The sequence below is a fragment of the Osmia lignaria genome, chromosome 15, assembly GCF_051020975.1.
Source record: "Osmia lignaria lignaria isolate PbOS001 chromosome 15, iyOsmLign1, whole genome shotgun sequence".
In the NCBI taxonomy this organism is placed as follows: domain Eukaryota; kingdom Metazoa; phylum Arthropoda; class Insecta; order Hymenoptera; family Megachilidae; genus Osmia; species Osmia lignaria.
The window spans coordinates 2,570,490-2,584,002 of NC_135046.1; the positions used below are offsets into that span (position 1 = coordinate 2,570,490).

General features: G+C 37.9%; 3 protein-coding genes across 6 annotated transcripts; 1 reads left to right on the forward strand and 2 right to left on the reverse strand.

The window, feature by feature from the left end:
• Positions 1 to 45: 45 nt before the first annotated feature.
• Positions 46 to 1,924, reverse strand: LOC117600181 (uncharacterized). Of its 2 annotated transcripts, none has more exons than XM_034315246.2 (4): positions 1,732 to 1,924; positions 1,432 to 1,651; positions 1,007 to 1,351; positions 46 to 519 (listed from the first exon to the last, which is right to left on the reverse strand). In XM_034315246.2, exons 1-4 carry the CDS (start codon positions 1,776 to 1,778, stop codon positions 121 to 123), a joined length of 1,011 nt encoding a protein of 336 aa, XP_034171137.1. In that variant the 5' UTR covers positions 1,779 to 1,924; the 3' UTR covers positions 46 to 120. The 2 variants fall into 2 exon arrangements, with proteins under 2 accessions (XP_034171137.1, XP_034171136.1); XM_034315245.2 differs by having other exon boundaries at positions 1,426 to 1,651.
• A 322-nt stretch (positions 1,925 to 2,246) lies between these two features.
• LOC117600180 (uncharacterized) lies at positions 2,247 to 4,942 on the reverse strand. 2 transcript variants are annotated; one of them, XM_034315244.2, is made up of 5 exons: positions 4,206 to 4,942; positions 3,195 to 3,451; positions 2,800 to 2,920; positions 2,520 to 2,727; positions 2,247 to 2,462 (listed from the first exon to the last, which is right to left on the reverse strand). In XM_034315244.2, the coding sequence occupies exons 2-5, from the start codon at positions 3,420 to 3,422 to the stop codon at positions 2,276 to 2,278; spliced, it is 744 nt and encodes a 247-aa protein (XP_034171135.1). In that variant the 5' UTR covers positions 3,423 to 3,451; positions 4,206 to 4,942; the 3' UTR covers positions 2,247 to 2,275. The 2 variants fall into 2 exon arrangements, with proteins under 2 accessions (XP_034171135.1, XP_034171134.1); XM_034315243.2 differs by lacking the exon at positions 4,206 to 4,942 and having other exon boundaries at positions 3,195 to 3,773.
• A 616-nt stretch (positions 4,943 to 5,558) lies between these two features.
• On the forward strand, positions 5,559 to 9,485 carry LOC117600179 (xibalbin-1). Of its 2 annotated transcripts, none has more exons than XM_034315242.2 (3): positions 5,559 to 5,901; positions 7,640 to 7,718; positions 7,992 to 9,485. In XM_034315242.2, the coding sequence occupies exons 1-3, from the start codon at positions 5,820 to 5,822 to the stop codon at positions 8,125 to 8,127; spliced, it is 297 nt and encodes a 98-aa protein (XP_034171133.1). In that variant the 5' UTR covers positions 5,559 to 5,819; the 3' UTR covers positions 8,128 to 9,485. The 2 variants fall into 2 exon arrangements, with proteins under 2 accessions (XP_034171133.1, XP_034171132.1); XM_034315241.2 differs by having other exon boundaries at positions 5,566 to 5,901; positions 7,965 to 9,485.
• Positions 9,486 to 13,513: the final 4,028 nt, after the last annotated feature.

Here is a 13,513-nt window from a genome sequence, read left to right on the forward strand (position 1 = left end):
GTTCTACCCCTTCGACAGATAATTTCGCGCGTATCAGATTGTAGAGATGTAATCATTATACAAGGACGATTTATTGTCGTGGGTAACAAAAGTACAATAAACGGACGATAAATTTGATTTTTAAGCGGAGGTTGCCGAGGTGTCGCTGAATTTCCGGCGCGGGGAGGCGGGCCTCGACATACGATCGATCGTTTCCGGTTCTTCCGGCTCGTTTCTCTTCTCGTGTTCTGCTTCGAATTCTTGGTCACCGACGAGCGGGACTTTCATGTAAATACGAGGGTCCATTCGTTTCTTCGGTTTCACGCGGTACCTGTCCTTGTGCGATTCTTCTAACGATGAAAAGAAACGCTCCTGAGGATTCGCCGAGGTTAACTTCAATAGTACCTCGTCCTGAGATTGACTGCAATCTTTCCTCTGAACGCGTCCTCTCGGTGTCGTGAAAATTGGCCTTGTCGTCTCTTGTACGCATCCGCAGTTCAATCGTGTGATCGTGGTCATTGTGCCGCAGGGCTCTAAATTCTGGAGAATACATTTGTTCAGAAGTTTGCCGAACGAAGGTCCATTTATATTCGTCGATGTAATTTCCCTTTATCGAAATATTATCTATATAAATAAAAATTAAATGCTGTTCGTTGGTAAGCGTATTACTTGAGAACGGCTGGACCGATTTGGCTAATTTTTTTTCGAAATGTTCGTAATAGTCCGAATAAGGTCTTTAGGGAAAGAAAAACTGGAAAAGCTGCCCGAAAAAATGAAAGAGCTTTTTTTCTATGGGACTTTTGTATGAACTGAAGACCATAACTCACTATTCGAACGATGGATATGCGTAATTCTTTTTTTGTTTTGTTCGTTATGGACCTGGAAAAGTTTTCAGGAAAAAAAATTTGAGACAATTACAAAGGAAAGTCGGAAAATTTGGAGAGGACAACGTCTGTAGGGTCAGCTAGTTGGTTATATAAATGGACCTTTCAGAGTATAATTGTATCTAGAATCATATCGTATTTACTCTTTCTTGTAATACTTTGGGCACGATTTTAGAACGATTTTCGGAATAAGGTTGAAAGCTGGTACTCTGTAATTTTCCGGCCGTCTTCAACGGCGATGTACCTATTTTAGCCCCGAGATAATATTCTCCTATTAATCGTTTAATCTCCTGCGAGTAGTATCTCTCGCTTATGTCTCGTTTCATTTGCAGTTCCTTTAATTTTTGCAACTTTTGCATCGCTATTACTGCCTCGGGCATATTGAACTCTGAGTGGCCATTCGGTCGCTGAACCTTCTCGCGAATAGTAGGGTTGTTATGTTTCGGAACCACGTTCACGTAAATCGTTTCATCCGGATAATTATGTAACTGAAAGAAAATTAGATTTTGCGATTTAAACATTTTTCTTCCAAATTAAAGGCTGAAGAAAAAAAAGCAGCTACTGATACGGTGTTCCTATTGCCCTCTTCTTCTTCGACGACAGTTTCCTCGGAAGATTTCGCTTCCGGAAATTTGCTGTGGGGTTCTCCGGGACAATCCTGCTGATATACGTTCGGTTTTGTGTATCGCGACGGGTTAGGGTGCACCTCTCTGGGCCAATTGTTTCCAGAAGCGGTGGCTGTGTGCGGCGAGGATTTCCTTCGACTGTCCATTGGTCTCGATGGCCACCTTTCGTAATGCATAGTAATGTTGAAATTTCCACGAAAATAAATTGGTGTGTAATATGATAAAGATTAAGGGTGATTTACTCGTCTGATACTTTGCCGCGAACCCGAGTCGGAGATAAGGTCGTCATTTTAATTTATCCCCCGTAACATACGCTGTATCGAGCTGAGTAACATTTTATGCATCATTACCCAGGATTTGTTGTGCTAGATCACTTTACTTTTTCATGATTTGTCCATTTATACCGCGAACGAGGTAACTGACTTGTTTAAATAACTTCAGGTAACTTGAGAATTGTCATAAACAAACTACAGGATAGATCAATGTATTCAATGCATTTCTGTAATTTCAAATCCCTTTCTAGTTCAAATCCCATCTTCGACTTTATCTACGGTCGGTATTTCAGTACAATATTAAACACCAAGTCTCGTAAGATGGTAAAGTTTAGTAATAAAATAAACAAAATTTATTATTTTTAAGTAAAGTGCTGTGTAGTTATTATTCGAGTTGCCTTGCTTCGCTAGTTCTGCCATTCTTTACTAGATGGCAATGGAGGTACCGTTTTCCAAGAGCGCGTATATATAAAAATGATAAGACAAAAGTATTATATTGATTTATCTTAAGAAATCAAAGTACATTGGATGGAAGTGCTAGCTTCTTTTTCGCAAGAACCAGAGAGCATTCGGATGGTGTACTGTTGGGTCCTTTAGAATATATTTGTGGCTCTACTGGCAGGGGTGGTCCAAACGGACGCTCCTTTATTATGCGATTTCCTATAGTTTCGATCGTGGCATCGTATTCTGTATCCCCGGTTCTGAAATAAATAATAATAATAAAAAAATAGAAAAATACCTGCTCGTTTCTTTCTTACCGTATACGAAGAATTTCTCGTTCCTTTTGGCTCGGCTTTAAGTTATCCAGAGGTTTCTGAACTCTCTCAACGCGTAATAAATTTTCAGTGGCAATCTTCCACGGATTTCTATAGGATTTATTTTGAATCGTTTCCGATATGACCCAATCCTCTGGTAACTTTATATCTTTTCTTCTACCGTAGATCTTCACACGTGGCGAATAATCGCCTATTTTTAATAATTTTCATCACTTTGATAATTTTGTTTTTTTATTTAAATAAAATTTTCAACGAAATTAACCTTTCGAATAATCCAACTGATAGAGAGTTTGCGTAACTTCGTTCTCTTTTCTCTCGATCAACTCTTCGTTTGGGGTGGTTTCCGGAAGAAAGTCTTTCATACGGGGGTGACTATCGCGAATCTAAATATTATCAGAAATATAGGAATTTTATCAAGATATATATACAAGTGAAACTATTGCAATACGATACACACATTTGTATATCAATTTCTAGTGTAATATAATATGTTTGAGGTGCTTGAAGATATAAGGTTGAAATAATAAGTCTGGTTGTTATTTAATACGTGACACTTTGCAGTCACGATTGATAATTAATTAACTTTTAAACTTACAGATTCTATGCAAGGGTGCAAGAGACAATAAAAAAGTTAACATTAAATTGTTGCTTCTTTACTCTGTTTAAAACTTCTTGGGGATCTTCGGTCTGCTCATCCAAAGGTAAAGTCGCATTCTTTCGACGAGTGTTTAAACATTTCTTGAAAGGACCATTTAAAATGGTCAAGGGTGGAGGGTAGCTGGTTTCTTGTACATATGCTTTTCGTTTCTCGGTTTGTTTCGCTGGAAAATCCTTTCTATAAATCGTAAGGAAATCCCGAGTCTCATCTTCCAGTTCTAAGAGCATCTCTTCATTTCCCCGTAATATACATGCACCTGAAAAAATTTATTGGAGGTTAAACAAAATTTTGACGTTAATGATTGAATTTGTCTGGAAAAGAAAATGGTTTAAAGTTAAGAAACGCATCCCAGAAAAATGTATGTGAAAATTGAGGATAATGATGAAATGAAAATTAATTGCCAAAAAAAAAGAAAAAAATTAATGACGTAGAAAAGCGTATAGAAAGTCGAAAGAAGAAGTCTAATGATCCTCCGATTTCTCGTGGCTCATTATGGAAACGATATAACAAGAGGCACGGCACCCTTGTGTACTATAAATGCCAATTAGGACATGACATCAAATTTCCCTGCGATAGGTGTGTCCTTGTTTATGCGACTCGCCTACGCTTTCTTCCTTTTTCGTTCTCTCTTTCTCGCTTTTTTTATCCTCCCGGCTTAAAGAGGATTGGAAAAATAGGCACCAATGGATCAATCGAATTCTGTAGCTTTTCGATACTAGTATTTTCAATCTGCATCCCTATTAATTGACCATTTCTTTTTTCTTTGTATGTGACAGAAAAGGATAATTAATGCACCAAAATTTCCATAAGAATCCAGTTTAAAAATGTTAAAATTAATTCAGGTTGAAATAATAGGAAAATTATTTCATAAATTTTTATGATCTTTAATGTTTATCTAAGTTAGTGGTGTGAGTAAATATATTGATGAAAGAAGTAATTATTTTCTAATTGCAGACCAAAAGACTGAAGATGATGAGATCAACTAATTAATATATTTTACTGCAACCTACCTTTACCTGATCACTTTTACTCAGAATTAGTTTGCCTTTATCAAGCCACAAAATTGCCCCTCGCATCCTAACAATACCTCTGTGTCATAGTTCATCAGCCAGAAGAAGCAATTTGTACCCTATCCTTTTACTTCTTCACCCTCTTGTTGTTCACCCACACGCGCTGCTTTTGAACCTTTCTCGGAAGACAAATGTTTCTTCTTCCCCTTGCTTTTGTTCTTGCTTCTATGTTCCTATTCTTTGCTTTCTTCCTTCGTTCACGGGAACTCGTTTATTGGCACTGCTACGAATTTCCTCTTGAGTTTTAGTATTTTCCTACTTGCATGTACAAATATGTACTTAGCTTAAAGGGTTGGTTCGTTTTTATTTAAAATTTTCGGTGCACCGTGTTCGCGTACCGAATACTTTGCATAAAATATATTAACTGCCTTGGAGAAGCAGTATGTCGCTGATATTGCGTAAGTTAAATGGCGAACAATGCTTTGGATGATCCATAGAGCGAAATCGTTCAGTCGTAAGTGATTATTACGCATTGTTCGTCAATTATAACAAAGGCCTTCAATCGGATACATATATCCACTACACTAAACATACAGGGTGCGTCGTTTGAATGAATCCAAGCAATTTTCTTTCGAATCGTTTGGTTTTCAAACAATGTTCCATGAAATTTCAGTTATTTGGTAAATAATGATAAATAATTCATCTATCATTTATTGTCAAAATTTGATAAACTATTCTATTCTGGTTGCACCTGTTCTGTCATTAATTGTCAATTCTCAAAAACTCATTATGCACACTGTATGCAGTAAAAGGATTAAAGTCCTCGGTATTTGTGCGAACATCATTTTTAATTGCATTTATATACAATTTAATTTCTCCATTAAAAATATCGAAATCGACCCCAATATCTGAAAAAAGAACACAATTTCAGTCAGTTTTTCCCTTAAAGGTTTTAGGACTTCTCAATCCCCGTCTGAATACCTCAGATACCACACATTCATTCTTAACTGCTTAAGAAAGCACACAGTTCAGTTCTTTCCTTGAAACCCTTCAACCGTCTCAATTCTCATAGAAATGCTTGAAAATGTCACATATCTTCTGCAGACATCAGCTTCTGGAGTGATTGAAAATAAGTAGATAGAAGCGCAAGGAAAAACGTAAATCGCATTAAGGATCACATAATCAGGGTAGGCACAGCGAGGGTACCAGTTGCTCCGCAACCAGTTGCTCGTGGCAAGGGTGGTAGCCAGCCTTGCCGAGGCGGTGTACGCGGCGCATTCGGATCGGTCCTCGAAGAATCCCTCTCTCGTTTCTTCTACACCCCTTCAGGTGGCCGCGTACAACCACTGGAACAGTGTCCAGACACCACGAACGAGCGTGGAACCGAGTCTTATCCTGCTGAAGTCTCACCCTCCGCAACGAGATCCTCGTGGGGGCGAGTCGCCACGCCTCCTGCGTCTATATAAGCTACCACTCCGGTGTGGAAACCTCACTTGCACCCCGGCCACGGCCAGGAAAAGGTACACAATATCCACGGGAACGGTTCCACTAGCCTCGACCCCGGAACACCGACCAAGGATCAATCGTTAACAAGCAGCACGATTCGAGGAAGTCATGAAGTTCTGTTTATTGTGGTTGTTCGTTTTCCTGGTCGTCCTTGCTGATAGGACCCTAGGTAGCCCCTATATCGACGATGGTAAGTGATTCATTTACTGTTCCTTTTATGCTCTGTGCGAATTAAGGTTGAGGGATGGACGAAGAAGGACGTAGGTCACTTAAGTTTCTTTGACGGTGATAGAATGTTTGAAGTATTTTTTTGAATCCTCTTACTTGAGAATATTTTGGTATTAATCTGTTGGTTTCCAATTCAAATATGACAGACTTGTATAATCAAAAATTATTAAAAATAAGGATATACGTAATATTTCAACCTTCTTTATTTCCCTTAACATTGCAACTTTGAATAATTAGTTCCAGCTGAGAAAATTAAAATTCATGGGGTTAATGAGAATTTATACCTGTGGGTTCTGAAGGTCTCTTACGTTTGCTTATTTTCCAAAGTGATTAATGAAGCCTGCTTGAATGTTATCTGTGTAAATATTGAATTTTTCATAAATCAAATTTTAAATATTTAAATGTTAAATATGTACATTCACTGCATGTTTAATAAATGGCACATACTAAATTCATAGAACAGTTTAAGAATACAGCTGCCTGTTTATCCAAGCTTCTATTATTATCGAAGGTGGAACGTAATTCAGTTATATGTGAATGGTTAAATGGAAACAGAAAATATCGTAATGTATTTTTAGCCGAGCGTTCGATTTTCCATTCTTATTTAGTGATTTTCATATCGGAATCGACGAGCGCGTTTAGTCGGTTGTTTCGATCGCGTTCAATCGCGTTAATTAATTAATGATTATTTGTTGGGATCAATACGATCGCAATGATAACGATCGTTTCGCGTAAATTGGACGAAAGTGCGGACGTTAAACGATTCGATGCAATTCTACTCTGCATATGTGTGAAGCATACTTTAATGTACCTGTTCATGCTATCAGAGATACTTTTTAATTATTGCAACAAATATTACATTTATATTAATCAATTCATATTTCTGCATTAAAAAATAAAGAAGTGAAACAGTGTCTTTTTTTTCAATATAAAATATACAACTTATTTTTATTACACTTTTAATTTTGGAAATGTCAATCAGAAGTGGCCTTCGCGATAGTTAAAGTGTTAAATCGTCGATAAAAGACCGAAAAGAATTTCGTACCACTCTCATGTCCAGTAGTATAACCCGTATGTGATCAGACGGCAATCGGATTTGTTGCCTTCGTACGTCCAATCGAAAGAGCAATCACTGTCACTTACTATAACATTTCTCGAGCCGATATGCTGACAGCTCTTTCTTTTTGGCATACGATCCTTTATTTAAATATTTGACAGCATATCGAAGATATTAAAATGATATAAATTTAATAAAAGTGTTCTTGAATATTAAAACAATTAAATTCGCGTGCATTCAAGAATGTTTAAAGCACGATCCTTGGGAAGGAAGAAAAATTTAATAATTGGACCTGGCGTTTAAAACTAAGGAAAATTTCGTTCATTCGCGTTTATGGGGGTTCTAAGAATATTGAAACATTGACAAAATCCCTGGGGCGGAATAACAGGAACGTGGAACGAGAAGCACAGGGAAAAGCCGGCACGTTAGATTACCTTAATCCCGAAGGTGGTTGACGAATATAACAACGAAGAAAATGAAGAAAGTCGGATAACGAATTATCACTGCGTGCTTCTTTCGCAGGATGTAAAATTATACAGGAATTTTCTCGCGAATTTACCCTTGCACAGATGATTCATAGTCATTTTTAATCATCTCGATCCACGTTAAAAAATTTAATCAATTGATGTTTTTGGTGTTACAGAGGAGGACTCCTTACAACTTGCCGATTCCGATTATACAGACAATGCATTGGAAAATTTAATGCGAGCTGCTCAACAAAAGTGAGTATTTATTGCCTTATTATATTAAATTCATGTCTCTTCCCATCCCCTCCAGAAGATTTTTATTAAACTTGCAGCTTTTTTATTCCAAAGTCGATGGACAATATTAAAAATGATTCGAAAGTTATTCGTTAGAAATTGTAGTAACTTTTTTCTGTCACAAAAATAATTTTACCTCCCTCATATCCATCTTGATGTCTCGATGTCTTCGGAAAGCATTATTCTGACACTCTTAATCTCGAGTAGACGTACCTCGTTGATTTACCTGTTTAGGAGGGCCTGCATAAGACGGGGTGGGAATTGCGACCACCGGCCGAAGGATTGCTGTTACAGTTCCAGTTGCAGATGCAATTTGTGGGGCTCGAATTGTCAATGCCAACGGATGGGTCTCTTCCAGAAGTGGGGCTAAACGTGTCCTCCGATTTCTCCTTTATTTCGTCAACAATGTTTCCCTTAGCACGCGACAACTTGTCTTGCACGATTCGATATGATTTTCTTATCCTTCGATTATTTAAACAAATATTTTCAAAACCGATCAATGATCTTCCGTACAAATATCTAACACTTTCACTGAAATTCTACACGACACGACTAGATCTAATTGTAAGTGGATTTCATTTGTAAACTAGTGAAAGCTGTAATCATCGAGCGGGATATTTTGTTTGTAAAATCATCAGCATCAGAATATATATTATAGAACTATGATTTCATTTCACTTTCTTCTTCCCATTATTTTCGGGGATGTTTAAGGAATCTACCTCCTTCGTTTATAACATTCTTTTGCAGTTTTAGTTTAAGTATTTAATTATATTTTTACTCCTATCAATTATAGTATACTTCGAGGCCTTGCGCAATCTGTCATTTGTGAACAGATATAAACCCCATCGATGCGGTGCACGATAAGAATAAAGCCGAAAGAACGCTAGTTACCTTTCTCGATGTTCGCTTGATTTTTTGTAAGAAACACCAGCCGAACTGCGAAAGCGAATCGAAAAATGAAATATACAGCGGCGCACGTTAAAGAACCCGATTTTTCTTTCACGTAATACTAATAACGTACATAAGTTCAAACGAACAGCGCAACGATAAAGTATAAAAGTTACTCGAATGAATGCCTAACGCGAAGAAATAAGAGTTTCTAATTGAAAATTCAATTTCTCCTTTTGTTCAGCTATTCAGCGATTATTTAACCCGAGTTCGATGTTGGCGAGTGTTTTAGCGGTAATTGAAGCTTTGCGATTGATTTATTTATTCACCTGGAAATTTCTTTTCGTGAAACATTTGTGTAATCGTGAATCGTGTCTGTCACGGATTGGACTTGATCGTCAGGGATAAAATTGTATAAAATTAGCGTAGAGAAAGCGTGGAGAAATTACTCGTACGAACATTAATCTCTTGGTCAAGCTCGATTCTTACTGGTGATTTAAACCGTCATCTTCTACGATCAAGCGATGAAAAATTGGTGATTTATCGGAAGGAAAATATGAAAAAAATTTATGGATATACCGTCCTTTGATTGGGATTTCTCCTAGCCACTTTTTCTCAATCAGACGTCGGTGTTTCCTCGACTCAATCGCTATCGAGAATGATCACGGTTCGTCCCGTAAAATCATTGAAATTTGCTGAATCGTCTCTTGGGACACGCGGTCTCAGATATTAGGAAAATGTCTCTTATTAAATTTTAAACGCACCTAAGTGTATGCATTACAATAATGTATGTTATCGTATCGTATTGGAAGGTGGATGTACATGTACCGATATATTATATGGAAATATAATATATATTATATATGTGACGACAAGTTAATTTTCTCATCCAATTTCTGTTTTTCTTTGCGACACTTTTGTTTTCTTCGAATTTTTAATCGAGAAAAAAAATGAGACAATTGGTGGAACACGAATAGGAAGGCGAATGAACAAGAGAATCTGATCAGTCACGAGTTTAAACTCGAGCAGAACACGAGAAGAAGAGGTTTGCCTTAAATCTGCTCGCGACCTCTCAGAACGACCCAGCGATGGTACATACCATGGATCGAGTGGGTCGAGTAACTGGATCGTAACGTTTCACTTCTATCTCAATGTGTATGCTCGCAGGACATCGTTGGTAGGATCCGTGTCCACGAAAGTAGGAAGTCGAATCGCGATCGAACGAAGATGTATCCAGCCAGATCCCGATCTTACGGCCGCGGTAGAAGAAGGTTAAACGAGTTAACCTCGACGAATCTATGGTCGACTCTGGCTCGTAAATAATCTCTCTTCGTGGTAATGAAACGTGTGACCACCTCGGGTGTCCGGGATTATTCGGGAATCTCTGCTGGCTGTTGCCATAACGAGCGAAACTTTACTCGAGAGTTAACTGAATTCTCAGTTGTTCTAAATGCCTTCGGGGGAGGAATATTGTTGGGTCGGACAGGAAAACTCGTAGAACTTTCAGTTTTATTTCCGAAGAAATTCTTTACCCTTAGCAAGAATTAAATACATCTAAATAATTTCATACAAATTAATTAGCAACGCCGTTGACACAGGGCGAGTAACATTTTTCATCGCGTAAGTTTCAACGTTTTATTAGACACGGGTCAATTGGTTTTCCAGGTCGTGTCGCCTCGTGCAATTAAGAAGCTAGTGTGATCTAGTTAGGAAAAATAAAATACTCTTCGTGGTGACGAAATCCTAAGTCTTAATATGATCTGCTTTACGTGTGCTGATACATTATTTGCTCAATGCTTATTTCGAGCATTTATAAAGTCGAAAACCATGCGAATGTAAATTGTTAGTTAATACATCAGCGACGAATGGGATTTCAATGAAATTGTAGACTCTTTTTGAAAAGAGGTATATATCTGATGTTGAGATACAATGCTCCACCTACGTTATATTATCAGGGGTTCGTTAATTAGAAACTGACGTCATTGGCTGAATGCTATATTTGCAATTCGTAGTCACCCGAAAATTGGATTAGCGTTTATGTAACGAATAATAAATTCCGACAGCATGGTTAATACCATATTATTGATGATTACTATGAGGTACCTATACTGGTGACCAATATTATCGAATAATTGAAACGTGACGATCATTATGATAAGCATAAAATTCTATAAAAAAGAGTAACAATAGGAACATTTATCACTATAATATATCATCCCACCTACCTGGTTGTACCCTACTTTCTCCTATTCAATTCTGCCAGTTAGTTACCAGACAATTTTTGCCAATTACATGATGTTTTACAATAAAAATGAGGGGATAAAGGTCAGAATCACTGTCAGAAGGTTCGATGACACCGACATAGAACGAACTACAATCTGTGGATCACGTTTTGCACGAAGTTCGAGTTCAACGAACCATGCTTCGATCTCCTACGGCGTCTATCTGTTTCGGTGTTCCATTCTGAAGGCAGCGAAAGGTCAGAAGGGTTGTGACAGAAGATAACCCTGCCAAAGGGACAGACTTATTGTTTGCTAACCGATTTACTTTGCCCCCAAGTGATCCTCGATCGACTTTCGTCTTGTGAAGAAGTGTCGATATCCTTTTTCCATTGCGTTTTAATATTTAACTTGAAAAAATTGTTGAATTTTAAAAAGAAAAGGAGTACAATCTATGTAACGCTGTAGGGACGCTTTACGAGAGTAATTAATGAGTAGCAATTAATTATTTCAAAGTACTACACTTTCAGTAGAGAGCTAGGTAACAGTGGTATTTTTGTGAAAGTCAGTCGGACATGGTCATGCTTTGTCGTAAACGGTTTAATTACATCCCTTTGTTCTCCCAGGCATTTCCTCTTATCCGCACGGATAATCTCGACCTTTCAAGTTCAGTGACCCGACGGTGAACCATAAATCAAAGGTGGTTTGTATTCGCTATTGAGCGTGGTAACACCTCTTCCAGTATGAACCTGACATCAAGGTTATATCTTTCATTTTGTAGGAATATTCAGTCGGTTTAATCTCAAGTGTGAAAGAAGCTTAGGTGAAGGATAAAGAAAGGATAAACTTTTGTCACAATGATTCATAACAATTTGATAGATTTTCAAAGGATCGCTTTTATGGGGTTTCGCATTTGTTCCTGAAGGTTTAATACCAATCAAAGGTCAGAATATCCATTGGCCAGGAACAGTACGGATAATCCAGAACTACTGGCTCGAAATAACAGGGTTTCTCTTACGTAACCGCGTGTACCTTCGCGTTTCACGAGTATCCCTCTCTTAAAGTTACGAGTAACCGACTCTCTCTCTTTGGCCAGATCCATGGGATTTATCTTCCATGAATCCATTCGACCGTTATCGTTCGATCGAACACGTGCTGCAAAACTGTACGGCACGAGTTAACGGTGATTCGCTTTCGAACGTGTGGCATCGTAGGCGGCCATAAAGTCGCAGCTTTGCTAAATCGATTTTCGACGGGGGTTGCGAATACGAGAAGCTTCAACTGGTTCGAGGTCGTCTTTGTGATACCCCTGAATCCAGCGGTGCTTGAATTCCCCTTGTCTTGCCGTATTGTTGCGTAAGATCACTATACGAGAGTGCAACGGGTAACCTTGAAGAGCCTCGAGTTAGCTTACGCCTCCGCGTCGTGTCGTTTCCTACGAATACTCCAGTACCACCGTCCCTCCATAATACAGACCGACGATCAAGTTCCCGGATTAATATTAAGAATACTTTTATAAATATTATTGTTCGGTTTAAAAAGAATATAAAGTAGCCACGGAACTTTTTAGGAAATTTTCTAAACTGATCCAAAGAAGAAGGAAGAAAGTCGAGTAGCAAACTAAACAGACATCTCTCTGTTTGAGTAGCTGTTGAGAATACCGAAGTCGCCTAACATTTTTCACCCATGGACCCGTTGAATATAAAATGAGCGCGGAGGCGTGAGAGATCGTCGAAACCTTCTTACGGTGTTGCGAAAGGGGAAAGTTAGAATAAATTCCAGATAAGTCCGGAATCAATTGTGTTCAACGAGGTCGGTTGGATTTTAATTTTAGCTTGGTACTTAAAATTACGATTTTGAATTACTGGCGTTTTTAATTAATCAGAATTTTACAGTCATTATTGGTGACAAGGAGAATGACTTATGCGACTGTGCAAATATTTGGACAGAATTTTTTTTCGAAGCAATACCTGATATTCCTTATCAGGAATTCTAAGTACAGTACTCTGAAATATCGTTGTTACCAGGGAAACCATAATTTCAGTAAGATACTATACCGCATTCCACCACGCCTTTGTCGTGCCGATGAATGAACGTTATCATTAGTTAATTTAGTACACGAAGCGTAATCTGTAGGCATCTACATAGGAATTGTGTTACACGTTTATTTATGCGAGAATATTAATTAATTTATCCGTAACGCGTATGTATGTCCTAGGTTGCTATTAAAATCATACATCGGTCTCCAAATAGTATTTAACATTTACATTACATTTCTGACGGTAATGAATTTTTGATAAATATAGTAATAATTTAAATTTAGTTTCAAGTTTTCGAAACGGTAGGTAATGTAATATGAAACAGCGGATACCTTATTAGCCGAGTTGTACCGTTTTATTGGTACATTATATGATAATTTTAATTAGAGCTAAAGTCGAACGGAAATTCCTCACGGTGCAAATAGGCAGAGAAAGAGGATAGAGATTACGGTTGGCGCATTAAGGCAGAAGTGTTTAAGGAGGTGCTCGACTAATGTATCTGATATTAATAACGATACCACCGAGTATTTTGCTCACGTTAACTTTTCAAGTATTTTGCATTACGCGCGCGTATCAGTGCGTTTCCTTTTTATTGTGTGCAAAATATGTG